Source organism: Camarhynchus parvulus, chromosome 1, assembly GCF_901933205.1.
Source record: "Camarhynchus parvulus chromosome 1, STF_HiC, whole genome shotgun sequence".
NCBI classification, from domain to species: domain Eukaryota; kingdom Metazoa; phylum Chordata; class Aves; order Passeriformes; family Thraupidae; genus Camarhynchus; species Camarhynchus parvulus.
The window spans coordinates 14,535,512-14,549,042 of NC_044571.1; the positions used below are offsets into that span (position 1 = coordinate 14,535,512).

The 13,531-nt window shown below is 40.3% G+C and overlaps 1 protein-coding gene across 1 annotated transcript in view; it reads right to left on the reverse strand.

Annotated features, from left to right (window-relative positions):
* Positions 1-497: 497 nt before the first annotated feature.
* Positions 498-13,531, reverse strand: part of PHEX (phosphate regulating endopeptidase homolog X-linked) — a 101,290-nt gene continuing 88,256 nt past the window's right edge. The window contains exons 19-22 of the mRNA XM_030952775.1: positions 10,651-10,716; positions 10,434-10,538; positions 8,660-8,736; positions 498-5,535 (exon numbers count right to left, since the gene is read on the reverse strand). Coding sequence (XP_030808635.1) covers positions 5,433-5,535; positions 8,660-8,736; positions 10,434-10,538; positions 10,651-10,716 — 351 coding nt within the window. The 3' untranslated portion in view covers positions 498-5,432. The remainder of the gene's footprint in view (positions 5,536-8,659; positions 8,737-10,433; positions 10,539-10,650; positions 10,717-13,531) is intronic.

A 13,531-nucleotide genomic window follows, 5' to 3' on the forward strand; every position in this document is an offset into this window, starting at 1 on the left:
AGCCTTCTGATATCAATGGAGTCAGATGCATTCTCCCCCATTGTCAGGGCTGACCTGATTACAATAGACTGTCTTATCAAAAACTCCTCTGGAAGATGCTTTAAAGCAGCTGCAAAGCAAAAAGTGGGCTGGGAGAGGCAGGGATTTGGGGAAGAGGAGAAGAGGGAGGCGGATAGGCAGGCAGATCCTTTCTCACTCTTTCTTGTACTCCAGTGGCTTTTGGTTGAGACAGCTCTGCCCTTCTGCAGCTTTTACAGCATCCAGCCCTCATCCACAATAGCTCATCAGATGTTCATTTTGATTACCTCCAGCAGGGTAATGAGGGCAAGTGGACCCTAAACTCTGGCTGATGATGCCTACACAATTCTCTGGCAGAGAGAGGAGGTCCTTCTTAGCCTGTCAAGCAGTAAAAGTAGTCTTGAGAGCCTGAGGCCACATCATTATGCTCTTTATTACATCTCATTAAGACTATATATTATAGAAGTAATATTGTAGAGTTGGACAGTGCCAAGCTAAGCAGGTTTTACCATACTGCAAGCATAGGAAAATTCTTCATCACTTTAGCTTTATTTGCTAACACAATTGTCTTTAAAACAGTCAACCAATGTACTATGCAAGTAGAAAAATTCAAATGTACAATAGACTGACCAGTAAATAAAAATCAGATTAAAAAGACTTAAAGACAAAAGACATTTTAAACCACTATAGTTCTGCCTCCTGAGTTGTCAGGCTTTTAACATTTCATTGACAGATACATGTGTATATACATATATATATATATATACATATAACATATAACATTGTTATGAGATATACTTCCATGTCTTTAATTGAATAATACTCAATGAAAAGTTATATGCAGACCTACCTGATTATTTTATAAATTATTCAACCAATTAGTGACATGATAATGTTCCTACTTAAAGAATAGTGAAGTCCAGCTGCACAGGGCATGAGGCAGAGTTTTATAATTCAGCTGAGTTTTTTGGTCCTTTGGTGTCCAGACCCAGCTTGGACATCATTTATGTACCAAAGCAGTTTATACAGGTGAATAGCACAGGTGCCTTTTCAGAGAGCTTAGTCTTCCACAATATGATCAGCAGAAATATTCACAGTGTATAAACTGGTGTTTTAGCATTTCAGGCTTAAACAAAACCAAACCAAAACAAAACAAAATCTAGATTAGATTAACTAGAAGAGAAAAAGTTTCCATACTTTTATGACCTGAAGAAGGAGACATGGGACAGGAGTAGAGGTTGTTTCTTTATGTCTACACAGTAGAAAAATATCTCCTCAGATTTACAAAGGTAAAAATGTTTCATTCATAGGTGACCCTTCCCCTCCTGGTCACTGAAGAAGTAGACTACTGAGCCAACAGGAAGAAACATTTCCCAATATTACTGATATATTATTTTACAATTAAGCAAAATAACAATTTTAAAGCTCTGGGAGAAAGGATATATGTGGTGAAGGATTTTTTGCATAGATGTAACAAGTGAACCTGAGAGCAATGCAGGAAGGCACTGCTGGCACAGACACAGGAGGCACAACACAAAAACAAAGCACAGCCAGGTGCTCTGATAAAACAGAGGCAATGGGCAGAGCCCTCACAAACCATCACCAATGTCTTGGCTGTCTTTGATGACAAAAGTTTTAAGAACTTGTTTAATTACCTCCTGCTTTGCTTTCCAAATGGTACTTAAGCAGCTTATCCAAAGTGAACTGTAAATTGTAAGATCAACTCTTTGATTTGAGGTAAAAAGCAGCAGGTGAGGCAGGCCAGGGTCCTTGTGGGGACACAGGAAAGACCTAAACCCCAAACACTGAGAACCTGAGTCAACAGCAAGAATTTCCTGAATTAGGATACAACTGATGAACGTACCAGTCAGCAGCAAGGACTTCTGGCTTCCCCCAGCAGTGTATCCGTACCCTCTCAGCTGCCAAAATCAGGTCATGCTCTCTCTTCCCTTTCTCCCAGTGCATTGCCCCCAAAACACCCAGTTCCCTACTGTCCCCCAGCCCAGACCTGTCCCTTGTCTGCTGCAGGAGATGGCCTAGCAAGGATGAAAGAGTTTGCAGTGGTTCCTGTGCCATTGGGAATACACACAAGACCATGCAGAAATCCCTGGTATTAAACATGAAAGACCTGAGCCTAACAAGGAGCAGGAAGAGTGACATTTAAGGCAAGAAACATCAGACATTTTAGAAAAAAATCCAATTCAGTACAGAGAAACAACTTCATAAATCACAAAATGACAGAATCTGTCCCACTGGAAAATAACCATGAGAGGGGAATTCTTGCAAATACATCTCTGATTTGAGAGATAAAATTAGAAAATGCAGAGTTGACTGTTGTGAAACCATCTTTGCCTATTCCAGTAATTTATAAAATCCAGATAAGTGCCAGAGTTTATGTCCTTATTTTTCTGAGGACAACAACCATATTGGTACTACCTTTAATTGGGCCAGGACATCAACCCTGAACTTTGTGCTGTTGATCCAAAGCAGCCAACATCAAGTCATGTCAGTGCTTGTATAAGCACAGAAATAAAGTCAGTACATACTCAGTTTGCTTGTTTGAGGAAAAGCTCTATGAAAATACTGCCACTATTATTTATGGGAAAAATACCTGCAGAAAAAAATTTAGTAGTGGCAATTCAAATGATAAACTGTAATCCATGGAACTCAGGAACTGAGCTGGAATGAAGGAAGGGAAAATGCTTTCCTCTTAAGAAAACTTTGAATTCTCCAGGGAAAGAAAAAGATAAAAGAATATTCTGATCCCAAATCACAATATTTTGTTTCTAGAAGTGGCAACATAGCCTTAAGGACAGGAATGTCTATTTCCTTAACTCTGGAAGGTAGTTTGAGATCCTGTCCTTTTCCATAAATTATGCTTCCATTGTGACCCCCTTCTTTCTAAAGACACACAGGAAAATAACCCAATTTGTTTCAGTTAGTTAGCTTCAGTAAACCTTCCTCCACCATGACTGTTGGACAATCACAGATTCATAGAATGATTTGGGTTGTAAAGGACCTTAAAGATCATCTAATTCCAGCCCCCTGCCATGGGCAAGGTCACCTCCTTGCACTTCCACCAGGTTGCTCAGAGCCCCATCCAACATGGCCTCAAACATTTCCAGGGATGAGGCACCCACAACTTCTTTGAGCAGTCTGTTCCAGTGCTTCAGCACCCTCACAGTAAAGAACTTCCTCCTAATCCAGAGCTACTCTCAGTTTACAGCCATTCCCCCTTGTCCTGTCACTACATGCCCTTGTGAAAAGTCCCTCTCCATCTTTCTTGGAGCCTCCCTTCATGTACTGAAGGCTGAAATTTAGGTCACGCCGAAGCCTTTCCTTCTCCAGGCTGACCAATCCCAATTCTCACAACCTTTCCTCATAGGAGGGGTGCTCCATCCCTCAAATCATCTTGGTGGCCTCCTCTCCCCTCCCTTGACCTGCTGCCCTCAGGGCTTTGGATGCAGCCCAGGACACTGTTGGTTTTTTGGGCTGCAGATGCCTGGGTTGCTGGGTCATGTCCAGCCTCTCACCCACCAGCCCCCTCAAGTCCTTCTAGGCAGGGCCACTCTTGATCTGTTCATCCCCAGACTTTGCTGACACAAGGAGTTGCCCAGACCTGGGTGCAGCCCCTTGCACTTGGTCGTGTTAAACCTCATGAGATTCCCATGAGCCACTTCTCATTGTCCAAGTCCCATTGGATGCCATCCCATCCTTCAGGTGTGGCAACCACTCCACTCAGCTTGCTGTTGTCTGCAAACTTGCTGAGGGTGCACTTGATCCCTTTATCTGTCATTAATGAAGATATTAAATGGCACTGGCGCCAGTAGGAACCCCTAAGGGGCACCACTTGTCACTGATGTCCCTCGGAATTCTGAGCCATTGACCATCACCCTCTGGACCATCCAATCTAGTCTTTATCCAACCAAAAAAAAGAAAAAAATCCAACAGTATTTGACCAATCTTTGTAAAAAAAGTTTCCCTTACTAACACTTCTATACTGATAAAATAAAAGCATATAAAAATTATATTTTGTATATATGTATATACACATGTATATTACTCTATATAGATTTGCAGTAATTAAATCAGTCTAAAGAAACTCCTTTTGAGATAATTCCACCACGTAAAAATGAAATCATGCACAAGGTATAAATACATACCACTCATATAGGTACCTTTCTGATAGGAAAAAAGAGCTGTGTGCGCATCCTCCCTCACCCTCCATCTCACCCCCCCCAGTAATAGTTATGTGTTAAAGTTTTTCTGCTGTAATAAAATATCTTTTCATGAATATTCTTAAAAATCAAATTGAAAACTCAACTGGTCTGTATTTTTACTGTATTTTTAAGTCCTCTACTCCTCAATTGCTCTTTTTATCCAGCAACTCAAATGATGCCGGTACTCTGTTTTTCCGTCACAAACTCTTATCTTAAAATCACAAGTCATCCTGCCCCATCCAGAACATGAGGGCATTACTCAAAATGCCATGTAAAACCAAGAAACAATAAAATCCAACATTTAAAACTGGTATAGTATTTCTGGCTTAAAAAAATAAATGTGGATGAAGCTATCTTCAGCACAAGGTGCTGGGGAAAAACTGCCTACACTGTAAACCAGAATAAATGCTGCAATATTTATGAGTATCGTGGTGCTGGGAATCCCCTCTGAGAGCCTCTGATTTTCACCACACATTGATTTTTATCATAAGCTGGTCTAAAATTAGAAGAGGCCATGATCTGACAAGTATCCTTTATGTTTTAGTCCTACAGATGAATACCATGAGGTACTTTCTCAGCTTGAAACTGTTCCAAAACCAGAGGCACTAATCTGACATACTAAACTGAACTTATATAAAGTCTTGTGTCTTTACATCATGCAACATCATTTATGGCATGCTGGGCAGTGACAGCTTAAGTTATGAAAATGCAGTATCACGCAGCAGATCAGAGCTGGCTTTATAGCAGGTCTCATGAATTTCTTCATCTAGAAAGAATAAATTTTACTGTGGGAGCATTCTGCATAGAACCCCTGCAGAGCAATAGATTAAAACTGGATTTTAGCATTTACGTCTTGCTCCACCATAAATCAGGAATTAGAATTGATAATGGCAGTTATCCATCAACAGCAGCGATACTGCAGATGAGCCAGAGTAGTTTTATCGTTAAAAGGAGTGACTTTTTATTATTATACTTAAAGAAAAGCTCTTCTATTTGGAATGTTTCTAGGCTGTAAGTGAGGAATGATCAGATCCATGCAGATCATCAACATGGGTGAGGAAGGTGCATCTGAAGTAACACCTCTCCATACTTCAGAGCATCATTCTGAAGCTCTGGCAATGGGTTTGAGCAGTTCAATTGCAGCCTCCTGAGAGAAGGGCTGGCAGGGACAGCTACCAGAGCTGGCAGGGACAGCTACCAGAGCCGGCAGGACTGCGCCCCGCGGTTCATCGTCGTGTTCGCCGCGCAGTTGAACGCCTCGCGGAACTCCTCAAAGTTGCTCATGGCTCCGATCACTCTGCAAAGAGAAAGGTGATTGACATGCAGGCTGCCTTTTGTCAAACACTACAGGTCTGCAAGTGTTTCAGTGTTTTCACTTCAGGCTGAATTTTCAGGCTTTCATATAACTTTTTCCACAAATAAAAGCAAAAGGTTCATGAGAAGGGCTCCCAGTTAAAGTTAATATGAGGCAAATATTGTTTCATGCTTTGAGAAATATCTTGCTTTGCTAGAAACTCGAGGAAAAACAAATTCATTTTGTGATACTGTGTCCTTTAGAACAATTTTCCAGTGTAACCCTTGGCAGCACAGGTGGGAAATCAGCAGTAGCTGTGCATGGTGGAATTCTTCTTCCAGCCCTGCCAGACAGCTGCAGTGCAGCAGGCAGGAGGATGTAAGCACACACTGGGGTTGTGCTGGCAGTGGTTTCATGAGGCTCCAGATTCTCCTAACAGCATGCTCTGCCCACCCACACACACCCACATCCACACACACTGGGTCCCTGGGACTTTACAGCTCTTGTTGGGCAGCTCAGCCTTGCACCTGTGAACATCTCGACTCCTCTGATAGTTTGGAAATATGTTTTCCGAGCCTTCTGCCCTGAACAGCTCCCAGGCTCTCTTGCTTCTACCACAGGCGGCGTGATATTGAAAGAGCAGCACATCCCTGCCTGACACAAGATGGACAATGTGCCTGCCTTCGAGACGGGCACCTTTAGGCATAAGGGAAGAGCTTGGACTTTGCATGCAGTCATCCTTGGCTCCTGCTTTCATGTCTGCTTTATTTGATGCAGTCAGAAACTATTATTTTACCTTTGCTAGATTGTATTTGTGTTTGCTGTTTTTTCCTATGCTTTCAACTATCTTGGGATTTACTAACCTGAAACTTGCAATGGTTGTAAAGAGTTTTCTGAGTTAAAAGCAGAAAAAATATCTCCTGTGATAGCAATTGTATACCTTGCCTCTGTTATGCAGTGAGGAGGCATTTTTCTATATTGCAGACAATTTGCTTCTCAGTGTAGCTCAGCATGGTAGAAAATATTCTTATTACCCTGATTAGACTTTCTGTGAGTAAGAAAATTTGCAGTCATCTGGCACAAAGATACCTAAAGGTCAGTTTTGTAGCAAAGATTAGGTTAGGCTTAAATTTGATATGCAGCTTTATGGTAAAAAAAAATTGCAGATACATATTCAGGGGCTGGAACAGCAAGAGTTGGTCATGCAGAGCTGTTGCTGATGTTGGTGGGAGTTCTGCCTGCCGTGCCAGGGATTTCAATCTGAAATTGGCATTCAAAAATAGCAAAGACACATGCTAATACTGAAAATCTGCCAATTAAAACCAAGTAAACCCAGAATTTATCCAGTAAAAAAATCATTATGTGTGTATGCACACCACTTTTCTACCCATGGTTTGATTTTGTCACACATTAACTGAAATCAGAGTGGAGTGTCTGGATTTCTTCCCATTGAATTATAGTAGAGACACCTTTCCTTGAGCAGGTCACACTGGCGGCCCTTGGTAATCAATAGAAAGATGTACTTGCAGAGTTTAAGTAATTTAAATTTATTACCTGCTGAAAGATTATTTATATATATATATTAACTTCTAAAATGACATTTCCTTTTTGACTTTGAAGAGAAACTGGTGTGAGTAGTTCAGATGTATACACCTGTGCTCAAGACGTGTTGTTCGTTTCTATAATTTTTATTGTTACCTTTTATGATTACTTTTAAAAGGGCTCTTTGAGCTTTTTGGACAGAAAGAGCTGTCAGTGTTGGAGCTAGCTGTATTGCAGTTATGCTTATAATGGTCTTGGGACATAAATGAAACCAAGCTGGGAGAAATAGATATTTTTTTTAGCACAGCTGATATGATTCGCAAGGAGATAAGCACCACTGCTTTTCTTCAGTTGTGAAAAAGAGACCAGTTCTCAATATCTTTCTAGATCTCAAATTAACCTAAACTCTGAGCTTTTCTTTCATAGCCTGATGCCTTCAGGAGTTTTCCTAATAAATACTCCATCCCTAGAGTTGCATGTGTATCACCATCTCATGAGAATGTAGCTATGAAACTATTCAGAATATAAATATACATACAGGTAAATAAACCTGAGGATTTTAAAATACAACAGATGATTATTTTACCAAAATCTTAACATGGATAGGAATTATGAAAATAATATCTCTGTAGGCTGAAGGTCAGCCTGATGCTCTTGTCCTCATTGTCATGATATATTTTCAATATTAAAAGGCATACAGATTTGCATACTGCACTACTTTTACCCTCACTAGCTGGTATAACACTCTTTCAGTCAACAGAAAGTGGTGAGATTTTCTAGAAGGCAAATAATCCACTGTATTGTGTGAATTTTTTCGTGGATATAACATCCTTTGTCCAAATAAAGAGGTAATGTAGTACTTGACCAGGGGCAAACACAGAATTCTTAGTTAAGTAAATGCAACCAACATGAATCCCAACAAAACCAACATGTTCTTGGTGAAGAAGCAGAAAAATAAACTCAGGCTTCCTAATTCCTATGTAGTCTCTAAAACTTCCCCCTTTCCCATGGCAGGGAGTTCATGAGTGTTTGTGGCCAGAGGAGCCTTTTGGCCAGGACAGGCTCCCTCTGTTATGGCTGGATTACCACAGCTCCTTCAAGCAAAATGTCACTGGAATGCCAATGGAAGAGTCAGGGCTTGAACTGAACTCACAGGGCACATTTTGCTTTGCATTATCAATGTATTTCAAGGTGAAGACTAAGGAGCTTTTAATGAACTCAGACAGATAAAATCAAGGCCCCTCCTTATATTCACTGTTTTCTAAACTAGAATTGCTTAGGGAAAAAAAGTGATAGATGAGGCATTTTAGGTACTCAGGCCATGATTACAGGACATCACAGGGATCAGAGTGTGTTCTGGTTCAAATGCTTTTGAAGGTAGATGCAAGCTCCTCAATTTTACAGAAGAGCATTTATAATAGTGAGAGATAAGCTAATAAAAGCAGTTCCATTTCCATCTAAACCAAAAGCACAATCCAATTTTGTGCTTGCTCTTAAACCTCTCTTAAAATGCTATATTTCTGCACTTCTGTTCTGCAGTGATTGATTCTGTGTGTACACTGAGGAAATACTATATTTGCACTACCTGAACTGAGGAGGGCTGTGAGCTCCAGTATATATTTGCTCCCTCGCAGATTCTGGTCTGAAGGAGTTGCATCTTACCTAATAAAATAAAAAAATAAAAAATAATTTTAAAAAAAGAGAAACAAGCACATTACCTGAGATGACTTTTTATGCACAGCAAAATGTAATGTCACTGTTCTTAAGATGCCTATTACTAATAATACATAAAATGGAAAGACACCATAAATTCCTACTTTGTTTCACCTTTGCCAATCTGCAGTTTTCTCTTGTTTTTCAAACCCCCTAATGGATCCAGTGTCCACCCACTGTTTTTCTCCACACACTCTTTCACATCATCTAATCACAGTGACTTTACTAGTTCTTTTTTTGAAGTTCTCTATAATGGTAGCTTGTCTTTCAGCTTGCTCTGCAGCATCTCACACCTACCAAACATGCTTCTTGGTCTCAAAACAATGTAATGTGTATAAAAGGTACACATAATAATACTTATCATCTCTAGAACTGCTGCTATATTACCTGATATATTTATGCCATGTTGGAATGTCAGTTTCTTTTGAAATTATACATATTCCACATTTCCATCAGTGGTCCCCAGTTTGCTGTTCCTGATAAGATACTTAATTCAATCATAACTGACCAAAAAACAGGGAAGATAGAATATTTGCACTACTGAATAACCCCTCTTATGCTGTATCCATTGCACGAAAAATCTCCTTTAAACTGCCCCTACCTTACCTAAGTCTCTACAGTAAATGTTCCTATCAACAAAATCCTTTAAGGCAGATTGCCCATAGGATTTCAGTGGACTTTAGTGCAATTTTTTCTGGCTGAACACAGTCCTGACATTTTATAAAAGTCTGTTGAGTGTCTTGAGCTTTGTGAAAATAGACTGAGCTCGAGGGTACCTTGCATACACTGCTCTCACTGAGTGTGCCCTCCCTCTGAGGGACTACTGGACATATGATTTCTGCAGTGGTCCTGTAAGAGCCCCAGATGTTCCCTATAGCTTCAAAATTTTATTGGAGAAAAACTGACATGAGGTGAAACTTTATTCAGCATAAACAATGAAAATGGAATATTTTCTTTGTTCAATATGGTCAAACTGAAACAGCCACAGGCCCACAGACTGCGACACTGACTCTCAGCAGGGAAATTATTTTTAGCCAGGACTGGTGGCATTGGGTCCTGTTTTTTCAGTTTGGGAAGATTCATTCCTTCAACTGGTGGCAAAGTTTTATAGCCTTTTACTTCTCATGTAGGGAGTTTGCCCCAATTTGTTTACCCAAATAAATAATTTCTGATCCTCCCTCGCTCTATGTTTTTTTTTTCTAAAAATCTCACAGCCTTTATCAAAGTTTTGTCACAGCATATTTAGTGTACAGATGGGAAAAAACAAACTAAGACTTTCTTCACTGCTGCTTAGTTCCCTTGAACAATGTACACAGTAACAAATGGTGTGAGTTAAAATTGAAGGAGGCTGGGGAGTCAATACATGCAGGAAGACCCTTTTAGGGCAGGGAAGTAGAAAAAAGAAAGAAAGTTGCTGTGACAACACTGTGCAAAACCAAGAATCATTTCAGCAGTTCTGGCACCATGGGTAGTTGAGGACAAAGAGGGAAAGAGAAAGAAATAATAATTGTGGGAGAAGTCTCTCCTTATACTCTCAAAATCTGTGTTTGGGTGATGCAGATTGCTGAAAACAAGCAAGCTCATCTCTGCACTGCACATTGTTGAAGTTAATAGATGGGGATTTGAAACACATTTGTTCTACTCACATGGGCATAACTCAGAAAGAAAAGCTGGTTATGTGTGAACTCAAGGCCTGGCAGTAAAGGCTCTTCTTCTCCTCCCCTCTTTTCTGTAATCCATTTCCTGTATGCCTGATAAGAAAGAGATACCAAGTGCCTTTCAGCAACATGAAGATAACCACAGCTTTTTTTTTAAATTATTTTTTAAGTAACATGATGTTTTAGATATTTTCCATCTACTTACCCTGAAAGCTTCTCGCAAACCTCCATTATCTGCAATGTTCTCTGCCAAAGTTCTCTTCCCTTTCACCTTGGCAGAATGAAAGAACATCAGTCATTTGACCCATTTCTGAACTTCCTACTTGATCAACTTCAAAAAGAGGGGGAAAGCAAAACAAGGCAAGAACACCTCAGTCAATTTCAACCAACTTTGGTTAAGAAAACTGGGTTTCCATGTGAATACTGCCAGTAAACTATTTTCTGTGATGAGTTATCCTGGCTCTGGTCATAGGTCTCTGCAGCACAAAATATAGTAGATAGAATGCACTTAAGAATCCAGTCCCTGATCTTTGAGCTGAGTGTCAGTAATTTTCCCCTAAGGACTGTTTATATCTGGTGACATGTGATATCCAGTAGCCTCTTAAACTTTTATCTAAAAGGCTATATTTATTTCTCTACATAACTCTTAATATGCTACTGGGATGCAAAAATAACTTCTAAGTCATAACATAAATAAGCTTAATTAAAAATAGCTGTCAGAATCAAAATTGGTAGTATATTCAGTGCTCTAAAAATATCTGCAAAGGAGATTCCTGTTGCTTGTCCTGGGTATTGATTCCAAGAGCAGGAGCAATAGCAACAAGAATGTGTTGTGGGAAACTGCACTATATAAACTTTGTGAGGAAACTGGTCTCCTGGCATTACCAAGTGCAATATCATTACAAAGAAATCCTAATTTCTGCTGAGGTGGAATTATCTCTACTCACCCAGCCTACTAAGATCCTTGTGTTATCAACTGTATTTGTGATTAAGCAGTTTTACTGTCTCCTGTGTCTCGAACAAGCAAGGTAACTGAGCACGGTTTTGAGCAGGGCTCTGCAGGTCGATGCTGGCTGCAGCCAGCAGCTCTCCCCTGCCACAGGGATCAGTACAGTGGTTGGCATCAGGACTCATTGCAGGATGGCAAATGAGGGGAAAACTCAAGGGAATGGCCAGGAACTTGTGCACAGCCCCACACTCAGTGCAGATGAGCACCCAGATTGGGCTGGGGACACCTTGATGCCTTGGGTACAACATACAGGAAAAATGGGAGCCAGAGAGGAAAGTGCAGCCCTTTCCTGTCAGCCCTCCCCTGCCCTCAGGAGGGTGGAGATGGAGGTGGGAGAGAAGCTTTTAGAAGAAAAAGTGCTGGGACACCAGGGAACAGACAGCACACAGCTGCCTTTTCCTCTGGCCTTCCTGCTCACACATTTCACTTGCACTGGGCTTGTGAGGGAGGCTGACTTGGAGCACAAGATCAGAGTAACTTAACAGGGCCACAGGCCAGCTAAAAAGTGGAAGAATTCTTTCTGCTGATCTCAGGCAGCTGGGGATCAGGTATTTGAGACTTCTCTGCACAGAGAGTTTGTGACAGGGATCATGGACCATGATAAGCCCTTTATTTGATGAGATGACTTTATGTGATTATGGCACTCTGAAGCTATTTCTATCTCACTTTTTCTTTCATTAGGTTTCGTTTCTGGACACATTTTTATTGCATACCAGATGAGAAGGAAGAAGAATAAATAGGTTTCTTAATCCATGGAAAATATTCATACAAGGGTAAAAAACCTGCAGAGTATCAATGCAAATGACAGGCCAAAATTATAATAATAAAAGGTCTTTGCTTGCATAGCTCTTCCTACAAAAGCTATAAAATATGTCCAAAAATTGGAAAAATCTTCTATCATCTAAAAAGTGCTTTTGGTTATCCTGTGGATATAGAAGGAATGGGATGACAAGGCTGTGGGTAACAGGATCTCTCTGGTAAGCCCATGGACTTCAAAGGCAGTGTCTACACTGGGAGGAAATTCAGACCTAACTCATCTCAAGAGACAGTGCAAAAGTTAAAGGGGATGGCCAAGCCAATGGCAGAGGCATGGGAAGAGCTCAGCCACCTTGGGGAAGGTTTTAAGGATCTTCTTTGAGTGGCATTTTTGTAATGACAGTTTTTATCCTACAAATATTCAGGAATGAGCCTGAGAATTTTTATTTGTAAATTAGATTATTATGAAGTATTTCAAGTCTGAGTTGCTGGACTTCAGACTGGACCACAACATGACTTTGTTATCTCTGAGATCAGCAAAAACAAGCCTGGGAAAAGTGTTAGAATTGTTGATAAGAATTTCATGGGGCCTCACTATTCTTAAAAGGCAAAGATATGCTAGCATTTGTAAAATGTAGGTAGAGGTGATAGAATTGAGTGGGGACTGGAGTGTGTGTTTTATCCTGAAAACTAAGATTAAAATCGTGTCCCAGACAACACCACTGGAATTTCAGCTATTCATTTTGAAGGTCTGGGACATATCCTGTTTATCCTCATTTTGGACAGACATATGGATGTACACAACTTCAGGGAAGCCCATTCCTTTGATAGACAACAAAACAGAAAAAATTCCCCTGCACTTTCTCAATCCTTTTCTAGGAGCTACTGCTGTCATATTCCCTTGATTAAACATACAAATGGGGTCTGTGTGCACACATGGAAGAAATAGCAAGAGTTGAATCTGAAATAAAGTGGGGCTTATGCATCCATTTTATAGCTGCAATAAATAACAGGCAGAATTGTAAAAGGAATCTATAAAACATGCTATTATATTCTTTCTAAAAGAGTGACTGCTCAGTTTTCATTACAGACTTCATCTTCAGAAGACATTTAACATGGTCACAATAATTAGACCAGCCCTGCTGAGTGACTTCATCCTCTTCCTCTGATTCCAAAATGATGTGATGGAGAGAAATGGTTTAACCCTGTCACCAGAGTGTGGGTAGTGGTACTTGACTGGACTAATCAAAACTGACAGACAATTTTTAACACAATTATTCACCTCAAAAAATCATTTGTTGTGAGAAATGAAGTTGGTACT